Source organism: Bombus vancouverensis, chromosome 1 (assembly GCF_051014615.1).
Source record: "Bombus vancouverensis nearcticus chromosome 1, iyBomVanc1_principal, whole genome shotgun sequence".
Taxonomy (NCBI): Eukaryota; Metazoa; Arthropoda; class Insecta; order Hymenoptera; family Apidae; genus Bombus; species Bombus vancouverensis.
In genome coordinates this window covers 11,183,027-11,210,147 of record NC_134911.1, presented here as the reverse complement: position 1 = coordinate 11,210,147, position 27,121 = coordinate 11,183,027, and the positions used below count along the sequence as shown (strand labels likewise).

The window sequence follows — 27,121 nt, the reverse complement described above, 5'->3', positions numbered from 1 at the left end:
TTTTCAGCTCTCCTTTTAAACCTCTTTAAAACAGCTATAACTGTTTCTCCTTTCATTTTCTTTTCATTTATTTCCTTGTTTTCCTTTCGTATAAATGCATTTCATACTTCTATTAGCACATGGTCGACTTATCTCTCTTGTTATATCTAATAAATTATTACTCATTTAATAACGATAACTAACAATAATAGAAACATGATTCAACATAAAATTTTAACAAACTTTCTTTTAATGAAAGAGGGGAAAAATACTTATAATTTTCTAAAGTAGAAAAGAGAAAGAAACCACACAGTACATTCAGAAGCAAGTATATTGGAACCTCCAACCTGGAAGTGCATTTAGCTGACTTAGAATGTGGGTGAGGACGCGACAAATCGGAGAAACGCATCGGAGGCCACAACGTGAGAAGAAGCTCACAAACGACTTGTTTGAAACGAAGTGCACACAATAAACGTTTTACCGCCAAGAAACTACATCAACTCGATTGTACCTTTTAAAGAGTCACTTTGACTTTCTTTAGATTCTCCTCGTGGCCTGCTATTCGATTTAATACCTTTCACCGGTACCATCCTTTATTTCCGTAACAGCGTTAGAACGACACGGAAGTAAGACTCTTTGTGACCCCTGGAAACACTTACTAAGGAACATACATATGTAGAATATTAATAAAATAATAGCTTCCGATATTTGAGCATTAATGAATGTAAGTATTATAATGTACCTCTTGAAATTGCCCTATTTCTCAGAATTCTTTCTTGTTCTGAAAATTTTCTTGTTATATAGAAAGTGTATATTGGTGAAATTATGTGATTATTATTCGATGAAATGCATTTACAAATTATACTTCTTCTCAATATTGCCTTTAATTTTGAAGATCCTCTTGTTCTAAAAAAAAAAGTGAATATTGTTATTTAGATAGCATTCATATTTTTCAGAAGAACAATCATGGAAAAAAATAATGCATCCTAAAATTATCTTACTACTTAATCTTTTTTCTAATTTTAAAAATCTTTTCCTAAAAAATAATATTGATAGAATAATATACTAAAAGTAAATTTTAAAATATTTATGTATTAAAGTAAATAAATACAAATAATAATTATAAAATTTTGAAGCATAGGTACAATTTCTGAAGGAAATGAAAGTAAATCCTCTTGACCTTACAAGAAATAATGTTTCTGAAGGAAAGTTCTCTAATACTAGGTCGCGACCAAAAATTGCTCCGAACGTAAACTATTGCTTTCTTGATCTCGATGCATCAGCAGAGAAAATAGCATAGAGAATACCGCGAGTTTCTCGCTTCCAATAAAAGTACCGTTGACCCTGCTATCATCTTCATACCGAGTGTAGACCGTGAGATACACGCGCCAGTATATGTGTTTCGTATTTTCGAGTGAAAGTTCAAGCGTTCTGCATGAAATGAAAATCGCCATTCTTCCTTGGAAAATTAGACGTTTCAATTAACACAGCATCATTAATTCTTTTAAGTGCACGTCACTGCATCAATAATAAATTGCAGCTAACAGTATGATGCATCACGCTCGTGTGCATATCATTGTAATTAAATACAAATACTAATTAGACCAATTATTACTTTCTTGTTCTTTCAATCTTTGTTTTTATAGATTTTAAAATATAGAATTGACTAATCGTTCTTGCCTCTACAAATAAAATTTAAAGAACATGTTGTTGAATCATATTTAATATAATAATTATGTAATAATTTCTAATATAATAATTTAAATTTGATTCCTTAATTTTGGAGCATTTAATTTTATTTTTCTCAGTCTATGGGATAAAATAATAAATAAAATGTAATAAAACAGAATGTTGAGTACAAAATAATATTAAATACTCCAAAAATAAGTAATCCATCTCAAATTACTGTAATTATATCTAATCCAAAAATACTAGTTGTGTGTTAAATAATATATTGTCCATTTGACGTAATAATGTATTGCCAACTTTCATTATTCTATTTTCAAAGAATTTCCGATATTTTTTCCTTCTAAATAATTATTGTTACGTTTCTCATAAACATTTGATTGAAACGTATGTATAATGTTAAAAATCAAACAGTATAGTTTTTGTGGTTCTATTTGAAATATAGAGTTCCTGATGAAAATTTTCAGATACACGTGTGAAAGATTCCAGCCACTGAAAGTCGTCATTATGCTCATGATCAGGTCACTTTGACTTTCTTTCGATTTAGGGTTGCAGCTGTCTTCTCCGCACTTTATATTCCAAAGGATAATGGTGCTTGGTTACTTTCACTGTGCCTGGAGCGGAGATCCGAATCATTCTACAAACAAGCATGATCATCGTCCCTCGCTACTTAAGAGTTCGTTTTAAAAGTAAAGGGATCATTACATCGTGTCTTATTTTATTTCTCTACGTTCGGGATCATTTCGAAATGTATGTGATTTGTATATGATTACTGTTATAGAAGCAGCTCGAATTAAATTGACATAACAATTATGAAATGTATAATAACCTACAATATGGTAAGTAGGGAAAAAGATTGATGTCATACCTACCTTTTAATCTTTTCAAAGGATTACATATCAAAACATACTTTAAATATGTGAAGACTATCGTAAAGCAAATTTCACTTTTTAAAAAACAAGTATTTCTAAAAATCTACTTTCATTGCGAATTAATTAATTAACGTTACGTTATTCAATTTACAAATATTTTGAACTTCATGGTATTATGAGCTTTGGTTAATATATAAATGTTATAATAAATACAATAGTATATAAATAAAGTGGCTTTTATAGCCACTGTAATACATACAATATAAACATAAATGTTTTCTATGAAAGTGTCCAAATACTTTATAAGCCATAGTAATATCTAACCATTCAATACATACATGTATATAATTCATTTTTCATTGGTGATATGATAAGTAAAAGAGAAATATTCGAGCCATGCCAAAATATATAGTTGTGAAAAGTAATTGAGCAATAAAACGTAAGTAGGTTTTTACGTTTTCCTTCGTTTAATCAATATGAATTTCCTGCCTTATCTGTTGCTTTTACGAAGGTTGAACGAAACGTTACGAAACGTGAGTACGCGCCAATTTTAAACTTCATGTTTCATTTCATATTTAGTTAAGCTCCTTATGTTAAAAAATATTAAAAAAATTAAAGTATAAACTTCTTTTGTACTATGAATTATTGTTGAGTTTAGTATATTACAACAAAAAAATTGAAATTTAATATTGTTTGTGGTTCATATCTTTGAAAATGTATGTGGACAAGGATCAATCGTCATAAGTTCTCTCCATATTCGATGCGCATGTAATAATGCACAGATGCGCATCATACAAAATCTGTGTGTGGCCTCTAGACAGTATCGAATATCGCTAGAAGATGAGAGATAAACAGTCGGAGAAAGTAACTTTAGCTAATCCTATTTTTAATGCCTACGTATAACGTCATTCAGTGTCAAAAAAGAATGTTTATGTAGTATCGGAGATCTTTATCTTGAGCACCCTTCAGTTAATCGATAGGAATTCGTACTTCCCACAATTAGATGTTCTTGTAAAAGAAAGATCCACAGGTGGGACTGTTAAAAGTTCATGGAATCTTTAAAACTATTATATTCGTTGAATTTGAAACATCTAAGATTACATTATAAAAAAGTAAATTTATTTATTGCGGAATTCATTAAATTTTAAACATTTCAGAGTTACATTATATAAAAAACGTATATGAATCTATTGCGCATGCACAAATCGCATTAATATTTACCATCGTGCAGGAAAATCTTAATGGTTACCACTACAGAGCACACTTTCCTGTAGACTTTCCTTCCGTATTTATGTAGCAACAATTATGTGATCCAAGCGATGAAGAAAGGGAAGATTAATTTCATTAGTATTCACAAGGACGTCGCCTTGCAAATTAGGTTAGAATAATAAACCTCTTGAATTTAAATGCGCTTCCACTGCCTCCATCACAATAATGCAGAAAATTAATGTTTTAAACGTCATTTACAGCATCAGAACAATACATTAGGAACAACTACTTTTCCGGTGAAGAAGTTCTTGATCTAACCAGGAAGCTTCAACGGGTAGAATTAAAACGATTACTCGGTTTCGGTTCCCTGTGTATTAACAGTTTCTGCGGGCGATTCTGCTGGTGGCTTGTGCAATCAATCAACTAACTAGTTGCATTCACATGTAGTGGTTTGTCATATTTGTAACACTGTGCGTCAACTATTGTACGGGCACCGTTGATTACTTTACTTCTCTGTTTTCTGTCTTTATCCAACGATTTTATGCTTCTACCAATTCTTTTAAATTACATTTATAAAAAGAATTCTGATACTTACTTAAGAGGTTATATTCCTCATCAAAATTCCTTCGTACAGAAATCATAACAATTTATTATCGACGACAAAATTTTCTTTGGTTAGCAATAATTAAAGTTTAGCATTTACTATTATTACAAGTTTTCAACCAATTGTCAGTGTAGTGCTTTAAATTGATTTGTTGATTTACATGGAAATTAACCTTGATCAGGCTAGAAAGATATTAGAGAAATTGTCTAGTTTTTAATAGATACAATGACAAAACCAAAATGGGAAGGAACGAATAACTTGAATACGAGAGAGTCGGCGGTGATCTCAGATTAATTTGCAGAACGTGTGAAGAATGACGGTAAAATGTCTGTGAGAATGAAAGTAATACTCTCCTCTACCTATTTAGATATGTCTCATTAATAAGACGCATCTAATATAAGTTTGTAAGTACTTTTGTAGAAGACTAAATTGGCTTCCGACAAAGCAGTTGCATCACATCAGACTTTATTTCACGATTTCTATATTGATAAGGCGAGCCACAGTGGTCAAACCAGCTATTTTAGCTAAATAAGTAGATTCTTAAGTGGTCATCAACGAGGAAAAGATATTCACGATGGCACCTCTTCCGGTTTACCATTTTCAACGAGGCTAATAACACTCTTTCCCGCTAATGATAGTCTTAAACGTAATTGCTATGAAAATCATTATGTCAATAAATTTTTATAGTAACATATTGCAAAGGTAAATGTTTTTGTATTATACTTATTTTATGTTACGTTATCTATTGACATAAATATTTTCGTCACTTTTTAACATGCATAAAACGATACGATTAGAAGAAGACAGCGAAAACTTTTGTTCCTTTGGAGGCGTGTCTGTGGAAATATACGATACCAATCCGTTCCACGCCATTCGTCTGCGAGGATAAACTAACAGATCATTAAAATTCGCCGAAAATACACGACTGATGCTGTTTCGTGTTTTCGAGAATTCGATCGAACTGTTGATATAGCCTCTTTACAAGTTTGTCAAAGTTTACAAATCCTGTTCCTAATATTCCATGTTTAGCACTGGATTTAGGATTAAAAATTAGTTTAAAAGTCATTAAGAAACTCTTGGTTCATTTGGTCTTCTTTACCTATTATGAAATATTTGTATTTGATCAGCTGTTATCTGTATCCTATTAATGAATATTTAAAGTGATTTACATTTCAAAAGCAGTGAATCGCAAATGTCTAAATATAAAAATGTAACAATATCTTAATTGGATTTTAATATTCAGAACAACGATAGTGTTTCATCAATGTTGAAAGGTATTTTATTAGAATTGTTAGAAAGTTATGTTTGTAATATGTTATATAATTGTTGCAAATCCTTGAGAATTCAATGGCTGAAAACGCGTTAGAAACTCATGATACTGTTTTGCATGCAACAAATACGATATGTATAAGTAGCACGTACTGTGATTTTAGATTTGTTCGAATACACAAGCGGCCACGTGAGCTGCAAAACGATTACGTTAAACTGTTAACATTTTCACTCTGGTTTTCCTCAATTTCGATCTTTATTATTGGTGATTAGAGTAAGTGTCGCGCGCGAGACTTCCAGACCCTTGACTTGAAAATTTTTATTTAAATTTGAATATAAATTTGAATTTAAATTTAAATTTAAAAATTTGAATTTGAATTTAAATTTAAAAATTTGAATTTGAATTTAGACATTTCTATTTAAAATTAATGACTCAAGTTTGAATTTTTCTGTTTAAGGAAGTAACTGCACTCTTCTGAATATATGTTTACAGGATATATTACGAAAAACTTTTATCATGAAGTAGATAAATAAATTCTGCAGGTTTATTTCAAAAACCAAAGAGAAGACAAATGTTTGACATATCTAGTTGCCTACAATGAAAAAGGCGGATTTTCTACCGACCATTATGTCAAATACGTAAGTGAAATACTCTTTAAAGTGTATAATGAAGAATCCATGTACGAACTGCATTCCGAACGTGAGTAAAAGTTCGACCGGGAAGTACGACTGCAAATCTGATGTCTCTCTTAATGTACCACGAACTTTTTCATTTTTTCAATTTTAATACTTCAGTAGTCATAAAGATATTTTTTTTTTAAATAATTAAATAAAGCCTAAAGAATAAGTATATGTAAATATTTAAATTAAGTAATATATTTCTGTAATATTATTACTGAAATAATATTTAATGCAATTTCAGAATCCAAAATGGATGAACCAAAAATGTGTTGAACATGAAAATGGAGAATAATTCAAAGCACTGGATCTCTTATAATCAATAGAATAACTATAAACATCTTCATATACCGTGTGACTATACAATTAATATTCCTTCTGCATATTTCTTCTGCATATACATACAATATCATCAGCTACCCTTGTTCTCACCCTTAATTCGCTTCTGAAAGAATCGACATTTACGCTACGAGACCGTTGTTCAGGAAAACATAGAATTCTCGTCAATCGACACTCGTCCCTCATTATCGCCTTTTTCTTCGCTATCTCAATCGTCACATCCTGCCTATTATTTCCATTATCTTTATTACTTGAACTTATCCAAACGGAACGTTCACGGTTTGACTAATCTTTCTAATTGCATACTCAGCGTCGATATGTAATTGATCTTATCATTGATTCCGTATTATCGGACACTCAAAATGGCCAACAAGAAGGTTGTAAAACAGATACTACAAGATGTATAAAAATTAGACTCTTAATTTCCTACATTCTTTTTTACCACTCAGAAGTAAAAATCAAATAAAAATTCTCTTTTTTGTAGAATTGAAAATATACAAACACCTATAAACGATCAAATAAACGCTTCAATGAAAGAAAACTTCCAGCGCCTCTTCAAGATATGGGGGAAATATTTCTCTCTGTGTATCGCTTTTCAAAGGTATGGTAATTATTATTTTAATAGTTTTATGACTTTAACTTGAAAAAACGTAAGCAAGAAAAATTTTTATAAATAAAATTTCGTTAAACACATCATTTTTTTCACTTTCTTCTCATTCCTTTCTTAATTCTCGGTAGAACTTTCACGATATAGTGGGTAATACTAGTGGTTACGCAAGCTGCCGATTTTTTGTTCAACGTCGACATAGAGCCCGGACGAAATTGTTTGCTTCTTCCTGAAGAGAATCCGGAAGAGACTTATATAAGGATAATTATTTTCAATTTGGAAGCGAAGCCACAACCATAATTTGTATAATACGTGTACATCCTCTTTATTGGAGGTACTGTTTGTGCATTATTTATCACGTATTATTATTGATTGATAGTTTATTTCTTTATTCTGATTTTTAGATGATAAATTGGGTAAAGATTTGATAAAATTAAATAGTACGAGATTGGTGCTTTAAAAGTAGGAGGAAAGAATGACCATGCTTGTTTTGTACCATTACAAAGAATTTTCAGATAATAGTATGTACATTAAATGAAAATTCATAGAACTTATTTATAAATATTTTCAGTAAGACTATGCGCTGTGTCAGTGCAATTTATCATACCTGTCATCTCATAGCTGTGAGTTGAAGAATAGAGTGGTATTGATGAGGTACAAGCTAATCATTTGCATTCATGAGAGAGCTCCTATTCGACCACAACAATGATTGAGCACAAAAGTAGTATTTCATAAAAACGTAATATTTTATTTAAATAAATTAAGTCAATCTTTCATTGACTAATAATATACCGATACAATATACTATTTCATTTAAGATACTCAACTCAACAATTTAATATAAAGATATCTTTTCCATACCAGACAATTCTCACAAACATCACTTTTTAGATCTTAGAAGATATTTCTTATGTTTCCAATTAAAAGAAACACGCTAGTGATAAGAAATTTCAAGTTAACGATCAATCAACCCGTATTTAAAAATCTGAAATCAACGAACTCTACGAAATCCAATTCAATTGTAACTATTATGAGATTAATTATTATCTCGTTGACAATTCAATCAAATGCCATCGAAGTGTCAAGAAGTTCGAGTGCTGCGATAAAGAGTGTTGCTGATTATTTTCTCTTTAATAGAAGCGATCATAACGAGCAAGATTAACGATAATCGATCGCTTGGCTGTTGCCCTGAACAAATTCGAGTAAATTGATGTTTAAAACGCCGGAGAAATGCTCCCTATCGATCGCGTACGCACTTTGAAAGTGAAAAATAGTTACGAGGGGAAAGTGGCAACGTCATCAGTCGAGCATTCGTCGTTGAGGTGCGATTAAGAAAAAAATATTTCTCAATGCTAGCTTCAAGGATAGTCGAGCGAAACACAATGAATGGAAATGTACCTTTTTTGTATGTTTAGTTATCCACTGGACTTCTTAATATACTTTAACGACCTTGGAAGACTTATTGTCTGTAACCCCTTCATGACGAAGAAATTCAGTAATTATCTATGAAAGAAAACCAAAGAGTCAGAAATAAGGCAAATCTATTTTAGGCATATATCTATATATACTAAGTATATATCTAAAAACATTTATTTATAATTACAACACCGTAAAATTTAAAAAATCAAGGAAAGCTACCAAAAATATTGGAACAAAGAAAGACTGACGATGCGTAAAATTTCAGAATGAACACCCATCTGATTAAGCTGCTACGATTAACGAAATACGAAAGAAGATTGTATTCCGAAACGGTTCAATGTTCGATTCGTGACTAGAATTTCCATAACGACTAACGACGAAACGATCCGACGTGCCTCACTTCTTCAACTTCGTAACACAGCAAATTGCGTAACACGTACACACGTGTCGTCCGTGTCGTAAAATAGTAACTACATATATGTATACCTTTGCATTCCAACAGAATCCACAAGATGCTAAGTAAATATCTAACAATAAATCAAATAATAACAAGAAACGAAAAAGAAAAAGCAGAAGAAAATCTCAATTATAATGAATAAGAAAAACAAGTATATTTGCAATATCCTCGACTACAATGTTCCATGTTACATGTGCATCGAGGACACAGAAAATGGTAATGGTATCCGGGAAATTTTGCGAAATTTTGCATAGAACCTGTAATTGTGGATCTCTTTCTACGAATCGACTGGTCAACCGCGATTTCTCTTTTTAAGAGGGATCAAGGATAACCGAAGGCAACAATCATCAATAGGAAATAGTAACCACGTGTGTGTTTAATGTTTTACGGTAGCTATTCCCATCTTATCATTTTGTTTCTTTATTCTTAGAAATAAGGTTCGTTCAACCAAACTGTGTACATTAATCTCTGTTTATTCTACAAACTGTTCACTATCTTACTATGCATATAGGTACCTATAGATACGTATAGGTACAGATTTATGTCCGCTTGTCCATATTCTCTAAAGTATCTTTTTCCTTTTTATTCACTCTTCAATCCTTTGCAGATATTGAAGATACTTTAATACAGCGTACATATTATACATACACATATTAAAAATTGTAGAGATTATATACACATATACTGAAGAATTAAATATTAGAAAAAATGATTGTATTGGTGCTATTTGAACCAGAGATTTTCAGACATTTCTAAATATCATCACTAATCAGAATTCTTCCATTTCCGAGCAGCTCGTATTGTTTTACACTTGAAAGTACTATTCACTAATTAAACATCATTCTCAAATTTTCTAACAACTTCATCGTCTTTCTCCATTCTTCTTCGGATTCTGTATTATCTTTCCTACGTTATGCAAATGAGATCAGTCTCGACAACAAAGGCGAATGAAAACCTGCGACCCGAGCACGGAAAGAATAAGACAAGAATGTTTTGAAGGAGGGAAAACGGAAATGAAATTTCACCGTTGTGCGGCAGAGATGAATGTGTTAATTGGTTAACAAACTAATGTTTGTGTGGATGACTGTGACTTTTGCTTGTAGCCTTAAGAAATTTCGACTCACGAGAAAGATTGTTGAGATTATTATAGAGTGAAAACATGCATTTCGCAATAATAGAGTTTGAAGAAATTCTTAGGAAAAGTCTTAATGGTGGTATGATAATATAATATATATTGATATGAATAGTAGACTGAATAATAATATAATAATAACATAATGTATTTAATAAAATAATCATATGACTAAATCAATAATAAAGGTAACAAGGCTCATCGTAGATAAACGCGTATAAAAGTGGATCCAAAATGCTAGTTGGGGAAATTTTAAGAATTCCATCGTATTTATACCGGAAACATTTTCCCAGGAAGAAACAGATTTCATAAATAATAGAATTTCTGATAGGTAATAAATCATCCGATAGCTTAAATCGACAAATGCGTGTTTTTATGAGATTTCGTATCTATGTCCACATTCTGGAGCGTTGACACAGAAATCAGCCGCAATTCCTGTTCCATACATCTCTAACACATAGATACAAGTATTACGAGTTACATCAATGATATCGAAATCAAGAAACTAGCGAGTTCTTCAGGTTTCTTTCTTAAATTCTCCGTAAACTTGACCTTCGACGGGATGGCTTGATTTCACAATAATTATTTATATAGCTATAGTTGATCTACCAATCATAATGATCAATTGTCTCGCCCGTACAAAATAGAAAATCGCTAATTTATCGTTTTGATTGATTAAAGATATCGAAAAGAAATAAAAAGTAAATTATTATTCGTTCAACTAATAAGATTGATCGATTCTTTTATGAAGAAATTAATCAGTTAAAATTAAAATGTTTAACATAAAAAAAGTATAAGACGACGTTCCAGAAAATGTCAAGGAAAAATATATAGATGTTAAACAGGAGTTAAAAAATTACTTAAAAAGTCAGAAAACCGTAAAACCTGTTGCACAGAACTGGTACACACGGAATAACTGTTATTTACATTTCGTTCGTGAAAGCGGTACTCGTCCCTATTTTCCTCTTTTTTTTTATTATCATTATTTTTAAATATTTCTGGAAACCAGCTTGATGTCCCGAATAGCAGTTGGAGAGTCGCGTACAATTCGACAGAATCGACTAACGGGAAACAAAATAACAACATGTAAGGCGAGGTATTTATACGCTTGTGACTTGCTGATGAGCTTAGTGCGATCACCTGAGGAGGATGGTAATCATTTACAAAATCCTTCGAGTGGAAGGAATTAATGGGATATCATTAATAGGAAATCACCCCGTTCGATTGCAGCAGATTGGGTCACCGAAAAATGTGGAAACCTTAAACAGCGGGTTTAATCGGTCCCTGTATATCTAATCAATCGCTCGCTAATGGTAGATAAGACCATCCTGTCGAGATTCGTGGTATAAACGTTCAGTCTTTAATTGTCTGTTATTCAAGCAACAATGATGAAGTTCTTGACACTCCTGCTTGTAACACTGTGCTTCGCTTCCGAAGCCCTTTGTAAGTATAATCTGGATAAGTATAATATAGGTACTATATTTAAGTATTATATGTATACATTATTATATATATTATATATATTATATTATTATATTTATTATATTATTATATATATTATATATAATAATGTATAACATGTACATATAATAGCAATATATAATAGTACCTATACTGTAAATATGCTTCAAGATAGAGTAGGATGTTGTTATGTATTAAGATATGGTGCTAATAAAATATGATATTTAAGTATAAATATGTATATCCTATTTATTAGATTTCTACAACACCATTTTCTATTTTAAATTCCTGCTTTATGAAATTATCATTTTCAAACTAGATCTTTCCAGTCTAATTGAGATACTTTATTTCAAATATTTTTTCAAACAACTAAACACTAATGTTCTACGAGATATCATTTACTCATTTATCCACAAAAAAGAAAAAGTTCTGTCAATAGTTATGCAAAAGTGACTAAATCGTTTACTCTGCAGAAGAATATTCCTGTTTGTACTGTCATATTCTAAAGCTCAGCAAATATACGTAGACATCCAAGTTAAAATCTGCATAGTTTAAGCTACTCGTCTTTACACTTCCTTGCACCATATTCTTCAGTCGTTGTAATTCAGGTCAGATATTCTTCAACAAAAAAGAAAGAAAAATAAATAAATAAGAAAAGAATTAACGTTATATTCCACACGCTATTCTGTAATGTGGCATTTCTTTTTGAAGTAACGCAACTATGATCACTTCTAGTAATTTTAGTAGCGTCAACATATTAACACCATCTATCCTTCGTTTACTTCGACTAGAAATTACGAAATCTTTAAAACTCTTATGCAAATACGCCAAAGATTACGCTTCTAATCAAACAACGCTTTTACTCGACAGCCAAAAAAGGATTTGGTCCTGGAGAACAAGAATGGGGATACGTGAAAGTACGACCGACTTCGCATATGTTCTGGTGGCTTTATTATACCACTGCGAATGTGTCATCCTACTATGAGAAACCGTTGATCATCTGGTTGCAAGGTGGACCCGGGGCATCCTCCACATCCTATGGTAACTTTGAGGAACTTGGACCTCTGGACGTCAACTTGAAGCCGAGGAATTTCACTTGGGTAGGACAGAAAGTCAACAGATGACTTTAACATGAGTTAAAACTTATCGATTTGGTCGATCTTTCTTTCTTGTTTTATCGTGTTCCATTTAAGCAAGCCCCGATATCGGTGTTAACTTGAAATTCGTCAAATGAAATTAGATCATTGGTAAAGTAAATAGATGTCCGGTTTCATGATTTAGTCGTGATTAAAAAGAAATTAATCTTCTTCGGTAAAATGCTCTCACGGTTTGAACAGTTTTAATGTAACATTAAAACTAGAGATTGATATGTTATATAAGTATATATATACTTTCTTTATAAATCAATATTTCCGACAAACCATAGAATTTTTTATAAAAGTCTATCGAAGATTATTATTAATATTACATTTAGTATTTTCATTACGTACACGGAAAGTTAGTTAAAAAAATGTCGTTAATAAAAATATCTCTGAAATAATTTCTTGAAGCTTTAAGAGTAATTAAGTAAATATAAATATCATAAATAAATATTGAAACATTCACAGGTGAAAGATTACAACGTTCTCTTCATCGACAACCCAGTCGGCACGGGCTTCAGTTATACCACTACGCTAGGAGGATATACGACAACGAATGCAGAGATCGCACACGATCTCTTGGAATGTATAAAAGGTTTCTTGAAACAGCTACCGGAATTCGCTGATGTGCCCACATATATCACCACTGAGTCTTATGGAGGAAAAATGGGTGCAGAATTTGCTCTTTCATGGTACAAGGTAAGGTAATATATTTTAATTAAATTATTTTATTTAATATCCGACTTTTGCATGTATGTTCCTTTTACCATTGCTTCATCTTTCTTTTTCAAATTACAGGCACAACAACAAGAAAAAATTAAGAGTAACTTGAAGGGTGTAGCCCTTGGTGACGCCTGGATCTCCCCCATTGATTCCGTGATGACTTGGGCGCCCTTTTTACTCGCCACAGTACGACAAACCTTCTTTAATGTTATCAGTTATATTTTCAGTTTTTACATCATCTATACACTATCCATTTTTTATATTAATTGGCAAAATATTTTTGTAGGGTATGGTAGACACTGACGGCTATGAGAAGATCAACAAAGCAGCTCTACGAACAAAAGAGGCCGTAGATAGCAAAAGATGGACAAACGCAACCAAGCTGTGGAGCTATACCGAAGGAGTGATTGGTGAAGTTACTAATAATATCGATTTCTATAACATTCTAACGAAAATAGAACCCGATAGCAATCAACTCTCCCTTATGCAAAGGCTTGTGTCAGAACCAACATTTGCTCAAGGTAAAAATATAATTTATTATTTAATATAATTGTCAATGATCCATACATAACGATATATAATAATATTAATATTAATTGATTATACAGGACGATAATTTTTAAGAATTATTTGATCGTTTTAGAATATTCCATCTTCAGCCAGGAATCCTTAAGCAAGCTGATGAACGGCCCTGTAAAAAAAAGCCTTAATCTACCTTCTAATCATAGCACCCAATCCGGTCTGGTGTTCAGCAAATTAAGAGAAGATTTCATGAAGCCTGTTATCCATATAGGTGCTGTCTAATAGATAATAGAAACATTAAGAATATGTAGCGGCACATGAGCTAGAGGACAATTCGAATCATGTTGTTGTTTTGCCTCGGAGTATCAACATCGTTAGGACATACATAATGTAACAATAAATAAACTCCGAGCAAAACAATGTCGCCGCTATGTGCAACTGTCAAACAAACACCATTCTCTACAAATAATAGAGAATCTTAATCAATTAATATCGAATTTGTTTTTCTAGTGGAAAGTTTGTTGAACGAAACTAAACTAAAGGTTGTGGTAATCAGTGGTCATATGGACCTCATCGTTGACACTCCAGGTATCTTCATTTCTAAAATAATCACCTTAACATCTCTTCAATTCCTTGATTTAATAGTAGAATAATAAAAAAAGAAAGAATACTGCAAAATTATGAAAAACATTTCATGTGAAAACTATTTATAAAAAATGTAATATACATTTCTGCGCAATCGTTTTGCATCACTTTCAAAGAACTATAATTTTTGCGATAACTACGTAAAGTATAATATTGACACAACGATGCAGGCACTCTACGCTGGGTTGAAAAGATGCAGTGGAAAGACGCTAATTCCTGGCACAGGTCCGACAGAGCTCCCTTGGTAGTAGAGAACATCATCGAAGGCTATGTAAAGTCTTATGGCAATTTCTCTATGTACTGGGTCAACAGAGCCGGACACATGGTAAATAAGAAATCTAACCATTCAGGTTGTTTCATAACTTGTCATTCGTACCCTCTGTTTATCATTGAAGTTAGTCCCACATGTTATGAAACATCCTTTATAACTGATTATTCTATATAAATATAATTATTTCATATAAAGATGTTATATAAAAATTACTTCATCATGCAGGTACCAAAGGATAATCCAGCAGCAATGGCATGGATATTAAAGGACTTTACAAAATAACAAGCAAATCATTTGAAACGGCTGATTGCATGAAATGGAACCCAACATTGAATGAATGAAAATTAGGACGAACTAAATAAATTAAGACAGTTACAGAAATTCGTTTTGCACCGTATCATACTTATTAAACTTCAAATTCACGACATTCGCTATGTTAATTACAAACAAACCACTTAACTACTAATGGCCAAAAAGAAAATTCGATTACCAGATTCTTCGATCGCGTTGTCCGTTTTCAAGGTCTGATATAACCGCAGCAAGATAGCGATGCTCGTTATTTCCAAGAAAATTCACCACCACGAGGGACTGTTCGTTTATTTTTTGCGATTTAGCCGGGGCCCTGAGGCGAAATGGTTTACCGGAACGACGTGGTTCTGGCTCGCGCTGTGAATTTTCCCACACTCGTAAAACGTCGCAGAAGCAACAATCCGAAACTGGCTAAGCCGCAGACGCCCGCCGATTTTGTCAATAAGGAACGATTGTTTAGATTCGAGCGGATACTGGGCAGTAAAACGAAACGATCCGCAAACAAGACCGCCTGCGCTTGCGGGGCAGTATCGCCGATAAAGAGGAAAGGCTTCTGCGGTTGCCCGATCCTGTAAATAAAACATAGGAAAAAATCTTTCTTCCCAGCCCAATCACCGAAAAACGCTCATAGGAATTTTTATATCTTTACGTTCTTCTTTAAAATATTATATAAAGAAATTCTTTAAAAGTTTCTTCTAATGGCAGTTGAAATTCCTATACTCCTACCTAAATTATATATGGTTTAGAAAAATTTGCTACAACTGGAAAAATAACTACTCAATATTTTGATCTAAAATTTGAATGAGTAGATAATAAGTCTTGACTTTAAATGAAATTAATTAAAAATCTTTTACAGGAATTTTATATATTATAGTAGTATATTTCATATACTACTATATCAATTTAAAAATAATAAAAAAAAAAAAATTAAAAATATTCCGATAAAACTAGAAAATATAAATATAAAAAAGTATAATAGTATTGAATAAAAAATAGAAATGTACTTTCTTTCAGACGAAAATTATTTTTACCATCTGCCGCAGCTTCTGTAAATGTTTTTCTTTACTTATACCATCGGGATGATTTAAGGAACGGAAAACAGAGGCGCAGGATTAACACCACGAAGACAATTCTGGTTGTTTTCGAAGAACATACCGAGGATGCCCGGGATACGAGACCAAGGTACTTTGGAGCTTTGAATACGCTAATCCGCCGGTTCCTTCCGCCGTCAGATCCACGGTGATTTGTTTCTTAATATTTCAAGATGGAACGAAGCTCGAAGGACGGCACCAGAAACGGCGAACAAACAAATAACGACGTTTCTTCCCTCAATCTCTTCATCTTCGGTTACGGCCGTAGCTGTAGCTTGGCCTCTTCAAAAACACGATTGAAAGAAATATTTTTAAGTTACTGGATCGTTAAAAATTACCGGCAGAATGTTATTTCATGTGATGATAGTTTTTTAGATAATCTTCAGGAATCAAGGTTTCATAAAATTTAGAGAAATATTTGAATATAATAAAAGTAGGAGTATTTATAATAGAAGATCTTGATATTGATTTGTTTTAATAACAACAGCATGCTGACAACTAATGATCGCTAAGAATGAGATAATAAAAGCATTAAGAAGAATGTGGAAACAAACCTAGTAAAAGCAAGTCAAAGATAAGTGAAGAACATATCTTCGTTTAATAGCTGCATTGATAAAAGTTAACCTTTATTGATAACGCTTTGTCTCAATTGTAAAATAGATCTATAAAAGTAGAATAGGAAAACATAGATAGCTTCTGTTTAAAGGATATTTAATTTGACCGATTATAGGTAATATAATTATATAGGATGATTATAAATAATAAAATTTATAATACAATTTTATCTTAAACAAAAATTTGATAAACCTGAAACATGTAGATCTAAATTATTCATGATACAATTTTAACTTTCACATACAACTTTTATAGATCTAGAATTTACTAAGATAAATTCTTAATAAGATAGATTTTAATAAGATTATATGCGTATAATCTGGATTTCATTGATACAAAATTTATACCTAACTCACTTACAAATTTTCCAAATTTATAATAATTAGTAGTTAGCAGTTAGTAGTTCAGACATACGATAGTTCCAATATTAATTATAACGTTACTTTCTAGTCCAGCAGAAAGTGAATCGCGAAACTTCGTTGGAAAAGGGGTGACTTGACGGTTTTCCCCCTAGTCAAAGTCACCGTGGCCCGCTAACGTGGAAGAGAGGGTGGCGAGCACAGAAGAGGAAGACAAGAGCGGTTCCAAGAAGCGGCACGGTTTCGGTATAATTACCGCAACTTTGTTTACATATCGGCTCGTTTACTGCCGGCGTGGGTGTTGGGACAGCATATGTGTAAATAGCAATAAAACATGTACCCACGGGTCTCAGATAGGTAACGCGACGCCTCCCTCGCATTGAAAACGCGCGAACGACGTACCTCCAGGAAGCCACGATGGGCGGAGCTGGTCCATCCTCTGAATCTCCGAGTCAAATTAAACACCCTTCGTTAGAGAATTGGTCTAACCAGCCGCAAATCGTAGTCAGTCATCGACGTATACGAACTCGGACCAGTTCGAGGCGGTTCAGTGTTTCCAATCTTAAAAGCATTATACAACGTTTAACACCTAGAAGAACCAGTCGTGTCATTTTAACAAAGCAAGTTAAAGCAATCAGCAAAAGTAATTATTTTTATTAAGAAGTACAATTGAGGATATCAGTGGAAAAATGACACAAGTGTGTCTCTCTTTTAATTAGGTAGATGATATAAGAAAATTTTGTATTATTTCTTTACATATGTAAGTTTAAGTTTATTAATATTGTGGACGGAAGACGTAAATCGACCTCTTTCGTTTACTTTGCGTTGGATGTCTTCAGTTTGGCCAATTTGTTTACCTTCCGATATTCTGCGGAAACCGAAATTACATACATGCGATTATATACCACCCACAATGCGTTACGGAATTAACTTCATTAATTTTTTGAAGATATTGTCATTGTACTGTTATTGTACTACTTTCCTCCCTGGACGGTTCAATTATTCATAAATTTTCTTCTTGGTGTTGAACAATTGAATTATAATTTCTAGTGTTGAATTACGATATTAGATCATAAAACTAATTGTGAATGATTGTGAAGTGCTCTCTAGGTGATTGTTCAATCTGAAAGAATGCATGGTTCGACTGTAGAGGTACTCGAGGATTTTCTTGGATCTTGTTGGTCCTTGAAGACAAAAGAAGTGGACACAGAGAACGAAGTGCTTGCGATTTAGGCTATTTACTTGTGAAATTGTATCTGTGTGAATCACAGTCTTGAAACGACTTTTGAAAATTTAGACAATGGCACTGGTAATGACGATGAGAACGAAGATCGACGAGGATAACGCATAAGAACATGAAGAGAGGAAGGAGATAGTGAAATTGTATGAAACTACAAAGATTTCAATTTTATAATAGGCTTCTAAAAAAATCCAATACTCCAAATAATAAAGAATTCAATTTCAATCCTAAAAATCCAAATAATAATAAAAATTCTAATTTCGGTCCCTTATAACTTGAAGAAATATCGATAACAATATAAGAAAGTGCACGAACATCAAATGTTTTGATCATTCCATCTTCTAATGGAGCCAAACAGCTACCAAAACCACCCCTGCTCCTTGTCGAAGATCTACAACTGCGATCTACGCAGAAGTTACGAATTTTGGAGCACAGAAGAAACATTTCCAACCATGTGTCCTCTACCAAGCTGCTATAACTTAGTCCCGGATGTGTTGACCACGAGGAGCGTGCCTCTTTCGTGGGACCTTCCTCTACTAAGATACAAACCACAGCCACGCTATGAGAAACCACCATACTCATACATCGCTTTAATAGCCATGGCAATCAATTCTTCGCCTAAACAAAGACTCACCCTTTCAGGGATCTACAGATTCATTATGGATAGGTTTCCTTATTACAGAGAAAATCGTCAAGGATGGCAGAACAGTATAAGGCATAATCTGAGTTTAAACGATTGCTTTGTGAAGATACCAAGGGATAAAGTGATTGGAAACGATAATGGAGAAGATCAAGCTGGTAAAGGAAGCTACTGGACTTTAGATCCTTCTGCAAGTGAGATGTTCGAGCATGGTAATTATAGAAGAAGAAGGATGAGGAGACAACGAGGATTGACGCAGGATAAACAGGAACAGCATCACACGGTGGTCTCGGTATGCAAAATCAAATTGAGTTGTATCTTTAAAAAATTTTATTTTACTATTTCTTTTTTCTTTTTCACTCCTTTTTCCATTTTTCTTTGTTTCTTCTTTTTTAGTTTTCGAATTTGGTTTCAGAGCTTCTTACAATGCCTTCTTAAAAAGAAACTGGGTCTACTTGATCCAAGTGTTGGAATAATTTTTAGATAATGTGGAAGATGATTATATTTTTTTTGTAAATTTATACCTTGTTATTTTAGGTTTCGCCGGAAATCATATCCAATTTGACACGCAAGGAAAAAGATGAACAGAGATGTGAAACAATTGAGAAAAATGCTGAACAAGCTCAAGGACATTGTGTAAAGTCGATGATGTTTACGATCGAGAATATCTTGCGAAAATCCACAAACGAATCTCCTATTTAAATGTGTAGGAACTATGCATTTTTAATATAAAAATAATTAATTGTAAAATAAATAAATAATTGATTTGATATTGTTATTGTATACTTATTCGATATACTGAATTAAGGTTATCGAAAATTCTTGAATACAATATAAAATAAATGCTGTTTATTACAAAAATGTGCTTATTTTTCTAATTATATATCGCATGTTGCATATAAAGATTAAAAGTATTATTTAACGATTAATCTAAAATATGGTACATTATATACAAAATTATAGTGTGTGTACAAGGAAGACTTGTTGTATACAAGAATTGTGCTATCTTTCAGCAATTAAATGTTTTTTTAAGTTGAATAATTTTTTAACTTCTAGAATGTAGTCTTTAAAGCATAACAGCAAACGAGTAATAACAAATCTATGACGATCCTTTTACAAAATATATGGTATATGGAGATTATACCTAATGAAATTAAATAATATTTAGTATTCACATGTGTATGTGTGTAGTAAATAAACTAAAAAGAGCTACTTTTTTTTTGTATCTTAAGTAGTAGAAAGCTCATCTATGTCTGACCCAAGAATATATATTATATTAGAATTTCTTATAATATAGTAAACCTACTTTAAATATTATTGTCTCATGGAGACATAGAATGTATTTTAAAAATGCATTAACTTCTATCATATCTTTATCTTGATAATTTCAGCTTCTCCCTTATCAACTTCTTATCATCAATAAACAATGATTTCAGGCATTTGAATTTTTTCTCATTAGTTCTAAATCAGAATCCATCATATCCTTTACAAGACCCTAAAATAATACTTCTTAATACTATATTTATATTTATATATTATTATATATTATTATATATAAATATAAATATTTACTATATTTATGGATATATTTATATTTATTATAAATATTAGTATCAAGTTTTTTAATAATTAAATACCTCAAACGTAACAGTAGGTTTCCAGCCAATTTTTTCCTTTGCTTTATTAGCATCACCCAAAAGTACATCCTGTACAAGCAAATATTTATAATTAATCTATAATGTTACAATACTGTGTAGTTACTGTTACATATAATTAATACTTACGACTTCCGTCGGACGGAAATATTTAGGATTTACTTTAACCAATACTTGTCCTGTTTGTGCATCCTGTCCTATTTCGTTTATACCTTCACCTTCCCACTTAATAGTACGACCTACATATAGAAATGCTGCCTCCACAAATTCTCTAACACTATGCGTTTCTCCTGTTGCTATAACATAATCATCCGGAATTGGCTGTTGCAACATCAACCACATTGCCTGTAAAGTATACAGATTTTAAGAAACTTTCTGAATATTTCCAGTATTATAAAGAATAATATATGTTTCTCTTACTTCAACATAATCTTTTGCATGTCCCCAATCTCGTTTAGCATCTAAATTTCCTAGTTCAAGAACATCTTGTAAACCTAACTGTATCTTCGCTATAGATCTAGTTACTTTTCTTGTAACAAAGTTCTCTCCTCTACGAGGACTTTCATGATTAAATAATATACCATTACATGCAAACATATTATATGCTTCTCTATAGTTTACCACAATCCAGAAGCTATATAATTTTGCGCAAGCTGAAATTTTTAACATTCAAATTAATGTTATTTTAAAATATATAAAATTAAACATAAGATAATATTTATATGTAATCACCATACGGTGAACGAGGGTAAAATGGAGTTTTTTCATTTTGTGGTACTTGAGTTACTCTGCCATAAAGTTCAGATGTTGACGCATGGTAAAATTTTACAGATTTTTCAAGGCCACAAGTACGTATTGCATCTAATAATCTAACTGTTCCTACTGCATCTACTTCAGCAGTATATTCACTTACTTCAAAACTTACCTATGAAAACATAATAATACATTGCCAAATAAACTCTTATAAATAATCATAAAATACAGTTTCAAAAATAGATGTGTACCATGACATGACTTTGAGCAGCAAGATTATAAATCTCTGTTGGTTGCACAGAACTAATCACTTTAACTAAACTACTGGAATCTGTCATATCACCATAATGAAGCTTCATTCTGCCTTGGCGGTGGCATTTTGGATCTGCATAAAGATGTTGAATTCGGGCAGTATTAAAAGAACTAGCTCTCCTAATTATACCATGTACATCGTATCCTTTTTCCAATAAGAATTCAGCTAAATAGGAACCATCCTAGAAAGAAAACATAGTAATATAACAAATTGAGATGATATAATTCCCAAACAGAATACAAAAAATTAACACGTATCTGTGAAAGATAGTGTTCTATCACAATGAAATTTCAAGATGTTTTACGAAACACGTGTAATAGATACATAAATATTTTCTATGATAAATTCCAAATACAGTCTTGAGCCACTATATATCAACAAAGTATGAAATGGCAACCTTACTTGTCCGGTAATACCAGTAATTAATGCGACGCGTCTTCTGCCGTCAGTTGCCATCTCGATACACTATTAAAAACTTGTCTTATTCTTCTGCAATATCGTTCAATTTTGCCAACCTGTCCGAACGTTATCAATACTGATAAGATAATTTGTTGCGTTCATTCATGTGCAATACATTCCGATGCTAGCTATAAACCTCACATTACAGATATCTACAGCAATACGGTTAATAGAATAGGTACGATAACCAATAGAAACTCAACACTGTTCGCAATTTTGAGTTTATACAAGTGGAGAGAAGAAAAAGAATAATATTTAATTTAGAATTAATAAAATTGTATTATTTGATTTAACAATTACATATCCCTCATTTACTCCAAATTAAACTATATTACTTTGCAGATGCTATAAATAATAATGAGACTATACTATATGCGAGAAAAATCTATTTTATTAGCGAATTTTCAATGTTCCTACCTAATTCTTTTTAATGTCCAACTAAAAACAGTATTTATTTGAATGTTTCATTATTTAATAGAAAATGATAACAGCTACGAATCTTTTGAACAACTCAACACGTATAATGCTAGAATTACGCGCCTAGACATTTGTCAAATATAGTGGGGATAAAAGCGGCCAATTAACAAGCTAATAATGTAATCTAAAAGCATTAGAAGTTATACAATATGTAAGGCGTAAGTATGTATATATGTGTTTTATAGTTCTTTTGAAAGTACCTGTAATTTGTTGTACACTTGCAAAATTTAAAAGTAATTTTATTGCCATTGGTGTATTCGTGTAGAGATAAGCATGAACTAGCCAATCATAAGTATGACAATCATACATGTTTATATGTGAGAAAAGTGCTGTTTTGCTTGCCATTTTCACTGCAAAGTGTATTGTCATTCAGGTTGAGGAGTGATTAAGATTTAGTTTACAAAATAACATTAAAGAAAATGGCTCTTTTAAGTGAAAATTCGGGAAGATCGTTACCTGATTACGAGACACAAGCAGCAAAAATGAAAAGTTTCAGTCCGTACGCTGATAACGGAGGGTAAGTTGTACATAACCTATATCTTCTTAATATTAATGAATCATATTTATATATTTATATATTTTATTATATTTTTCTATCATAAATAATATAATTGTGAATTTTAAATAATGTAATAATATAATTATTCAAACTATTACAAATTCACTTTATATAGAAATTTCTTTTGTTATAATTATAGGAGTGTCATAGCCCTTGCAGGAGATGATTTCTGTGTAATAGCAGCAGATACACGTCTCAGTACAGGATTTTCCATTTATACACGTGAACAACAAAAACTCTTCCCTTTGTCATCTAAAACTATTTTGGGTTGTTCAGGCTGCTGGTGCGATACGCTCACTTTAACTAGACTTTTGTCTGCAAGAATGCAGGTAAAGTTTGATGAAGTTTCATTTTTAATTACTACAGTTTAATGTTAAAATATTTCTTAATAATCTTAATAATTCTTAATAACCTTTTTTATGTATGATAGATGTATGAACATGAACACCAAAAAGAAATGCCAACATTAGCAGTTGCACAGATGCTATCAACAATGTTATATTATAAACGTTTCTTTCCTTATTATGTGAGCAACATTCTTGGTGGATTAGATGAGGATGGTAAAGGTTGTGTATACAGTTATGATCCCATAGGACATTGTGAAGTAACAAAATATAGAGCAGGTGGTTCTGCTGGTGCTCTTCTGCAGCCTCTTCTGGACAATCAGGTAGTGAACAGCAGTACTATTATTATATTAAATTGGATTGTAACTACCTATCAAAGTAATATATTTCTTTAGATTGGATATAAAAATCAAGAAGGTGTTGAACCTATCCCTTTAACTCAAGAAAAAGCTGTTGCAATTATAAAAGATGTTTTCATATCAGCTGCAGAAAGAGATATTTACACTGGTGATTCTATAAGTATCAAAATTATAACAAAAGATGGCATACAGGATTCAACCTTTGAATTGAGAAAAGATTAATGGAGTGAAATAAAATTTATACACTATCAAATTTCTATATGAATAAAGTTAACGCTAAAAAAGTATAATTAATATTTATTTAATAATTTCTTATCTTTATATACAACTATTGTGATTTGTATCGTATTATACATTGAAATGAGTGTGTATGTGTGTGTATAAATGCTATCAAACCAATGATTTGTATGCATACACATATAGACCTTTTACTTCTATTTGCATTAATACTATTTTATTTAGCCTACATTAACCAAATTGTAAAATATTATTCATAGATGTATATCACAATAATAGTAGTCGGATGTACTTTAAAAATATAACAAAACGGTAGACAAATTATAATTCATAAATTAATGTTTGCATATTTGAAGATTGAACACATATATAACTTTTAAAAATTAAATAAGAATGCACTCCTTGTACTCTGTACACAAAGGCGTACTATAACAACCTACTTTACAATAGACAGTAATATATTTAATAAAATAATATTTTATTTTAAAGTATATAATAAAATAACTAAAGGTAAAGAGTGTGAGAGTCATTCTCAATCCTACAATATTTCTTGCAGTTCTGTGTAGGGAACAATATATAAAGGTAAGAAATACAGATTGTTCCTCTCAAGATTCACTTTTTATTCCCAGGAAGTGATAATGGTTTACCACGATCTTTACCACGCAATTTGATTCCCAACACTTTCTCTATTTTGCCAATCACCATTTGATTTGGAATTCCACGACCTGCTTCATAATCATTGATGACTTGTGCTTTTTCATTTACTTTCTATACAGAAAAGTAACAAATATATATAAATATATCTTACATAACAACATAAATATGTATAAGAGTTACATAAATAATAACATACTGTCGCAAGGTCTTTCTGAGATAATCCTTTACTTTGTCTTCCCTGTTGAATTAATTTACCGAGATCAAGTGGAATTTTGTCGTGTTTCAACTCTTCTGTTTCTCTGTCCAACTTAGCTGTGTTTTTAGTAGCTACATGTTGTTTATTTGTTCCTCCACCCCCTAACAAAAAAGAACAATTTATTTATATATTTCAAAGGAAAAAACAATTTACTTATTAACTTTCAAATAAATTAAAATATATATAATATGCCAAGAAAAAAATGTAAATAATATAATGAAACTCAATGTCTTGTATTGCATCATATTAGCCTCATAATATTCAAACATATGAAACATGTTTTGAAATGAAACGAAATTTAGAGAATTATATGTATACATATATATATGTATTTCTAAGATTTAATAATACAAATCTTAAGAATACACAATCTTGAGAATTACATACATTTTGCTTGTGTTTCGATCACAAATCCTTGACGACGTGCAGCATTCACTGCCTGTAAATAAATACAATTACACAACAATAGATGTTGGTCTAGGGATCATCTTAGACAAAATAGATGGAAAATATGTACCGTAAAAAGTTACCTGTTCTGATTTAAGTACTGAAGCTTTTGGTGGACGTTTCCGTAATGTAATAGGAGCGGTATTCCAATCTGACATATTGAAAAAAGTTGAATATGCCGATAGAAATGAAAAATTGTATTATCAATGTCGCACGTAATACTATCCACATCCACTATCGTATATACTTGTTCTGAATCTTCCAGTAACTTCTCTATACGTTCCAAAAAGCACGATTTAACGTACGGACCCAGAATCGACCCATGCACAACCAAATTGTCCAATTCCTCGCATACTATTTCAAACACACGCTTCGAATGATACAATTTTTATTTTTTATTCGTTTAACTATAAATTTTTACTGAAAATTTACTAGTTATTAATTTTTGCAATAGGTCGTTTGTTATGCAAGATCATGCACTATTATACATAGATACAATTGATTTTCTATATTTACGAAATGCGTATAAATCAAATGACCGCGGTGTTTAAATAGCTATAAATATATTATTCAAAATTATAACGATTTCATGTATAAGCAGTTTCTGCGAATGTTTCTTGTTTTATTGATTTTTGTGTTTATCTGATAGGGATCATTTGTAAAGTTTTTTCAAAAATGTTGAATAAATTTTACAACAGGTAACAAAAAAATTAGACAGTGAATCACATTTACACATTTATGATAAGTACGGATAATTAACAATACATTCAAAAATATGTAATAATTATACTATGGATCATTATACATTTATAATACATATGGATAATTGACAATAAATTGGAAAATATGTAAAAACTAGACCACGGATTTTTATATATTTGAGAAATTTTTAAAGTCAATATTATACAAAATCCTAGTATGTAAAATTTATAAAATATCAAAACTAAAATGTTCGTTATAATATTTAATAGATGAAACAAATCTCTATTTAAGCCCCACTTCTTTATAGTCAGTTTTATTAAAATATGAAATTAGATAAACATCCAAAGTCTAATAATAATTTACAATAAAAATGTAATTACTAATTCTGTAAAACATAGAACTTTCATTATTTCCTTTAAATTGTAACAAAATAATAAATTATTAAAGAGACAAAATTTGGTAAAACTATATATTTTTATCAAATCAATTTTATTTAGAAATTTACCAACAAGTGTTCGTAGAAATTTTATAATATTCGATGATACAATTATGTTTAAACCATTATAAGTTATTGTTATATAAGAAAGAGGGCAGAACATATTCATCATAAACGAATTTAATAGTGTTTTTTTTTTTT

At 31.3% G+C, this 27,121-nt stretch overlaps 5 protein-coding genes and 1 long non-coding RNA gene across 11 annotated transcripts; 4 read left to right on the top strand and 2 right to left on the bottom strand.

Moving 5' to 3' along the window:
• Positions 1-5,614: 5,614 nt before the first annotated feature.
• LOC143302474 (uncharacterized) lies at positions 5,615-9,901 on the top strand. Its single transcript, XR_013058017.1, has 5 exons — positions 5,615-6,258; positions 6,542-7,237; positions 7,375-7,577; positions 7,648-8,565; positions 8,659-9,901. It is a non-coding gene; the product is annotated as an uncharacterized LOC143302474 (long non-coding RNA).
• Positions 9,902-11,562: 1,661 nt separating this feature from the next.
• Positions 11,563-16,009, top strand: LOC117153465 (retinoid-inducible serine carboxypeptidase). The gene is made up of 9 exons (XM_033327539.2): positions 11,563-11,694; positions 12,583-12,812; positions 13,320-13,550; positions 13,650-13,760; positions 13,861-14,095; positions 14,218-14,367; positions 14,607-14,684; positions 14,912-15,066; positions 15,238-16,009. Exons 1-9 carry the CDS (start codon positions 11,637-11,639, stop codon positions 15,292-15,294), a joined length of 1,305 nt encoding a protein of 434 aa, XP_033183430.2. The 5' UTR covers positions 11,563-11,636; the 3' UTR covers positions 15,295-16,009.
• A 551-nt stretch (positions 16,010-16,560) lies between these two features.
• Positions 16,561-23,013, bottom strand: Gmd (GDP-mannose 4,6 dehydratase). Of its 6 annotated transcripts, none has more exons than XR_013058602.1 (8): positions 22,390-22,741; positions 21,926-22,168; positions 21,654-21,846; positions 21,342-21,574; positions 21,051-21,266; positions 20,904-20,972; positions 17,789-17,947; positions 16,561-16,694 (listed from the first exon to the last, which is right to left on the bottom strand). XR_013058602.1 is itself a non-coding variant. In XM_033327546.2 (8 exons), exons 2-8 carry the CDS (start codon positions 22,441-22,443, stop codon positions 17,858-17,860), a joined length of 1,098 nt encoding a protein of 365 aa, XP_033183437.1. In that variant the 5' UTR covers positions 22,444-22,502; positions 22,864-23,007; the 3' UTR covers positions 17,369-17,857. The 6 variants fall into 6 exon arrangements, 4 of the variants coding, with proteins under 4 accessions (XP_076475284.1, XP_033183437.1, XP_033183439.1 ...); XM_033327546.2 differs by lacking the exon at positions 16,561-16,694 and adding an exon at positions 22,864-23,007 and having other exon boundaries at positions 17,369-17,947; positions 22,390-22,502; XR_013058605.1 differs by lacking the exons at positions 16,561-16,694; positions 17,789-17,947 and adding exons at positions 20,094-20,410; positions 20,573-20,761 and having other exon boundaries at positions 22,390-22,736.
• LOC117153471 (forkhead box protein C1) lies at positions 18,472-19,987 on the top strand. The gene is made up of 2 exons (XM_033327557.2): positions 18,472-19,558; positions 19,804-19,987. Exons 1-2 carry the CDS (start codon positions 18,971-18,973, stop codon positions 19,966-19,968), a joined length of 753 nt encoding a protein of 250 aa, XP_033183448.1. The 5' UTR covers positions 18,472-18,970; the 3' UTR covers positions 19,969-19,987.
• A 197-nt stretch (positions 23,014-23,210) lies between the features above and the next one.
• Prosbeta6 (proteasome beta6 subunit) lies at positions 23,211-24,475 on the top strand. Its single transcript, XM_033327558.2, has 4 exons — positions 23,211-23,440; positions 23,622-23,811; positions 23,913-24,149; positions 24,222-24,475. Exons 1-4 carry the CDS (start codon positions 23,343-23,345, stop codon positions 24,405-24,407), a joined length of 711 nt encoding a protein of 236 aa, XP_033183449.1. The 5' UTR covers positions 23,211-23,342; the 3' UTR covers positions 24,408-24,475.
• On the bottom strand, positions 24,466-26,252 carry mbf1 (multiprotein bridging factor 1). The gene is made up of 4 exons (XM_033327560.2): positions 25,866-26,252; positions 25,723-25,774; positions 25,276-25,436; positions 24,466-25,190 (listed from the first exon to the last, which is right to left on the bottom strand). The coding sequence occupies exons 1-4, from the start codon at positions 25,938-25,940 to the stop codon at positions 25,035-25,037; spliced, it is 444 nt and encodes a 147-aa protein (XP_033183451.1). The 5' UTR covers positions 25,941-26,252; the 3' UTR covers positions 24,466-25,034.
• Between the last annotated feature and the right edge of the window lie 869 nt (positions 26,253-27,121).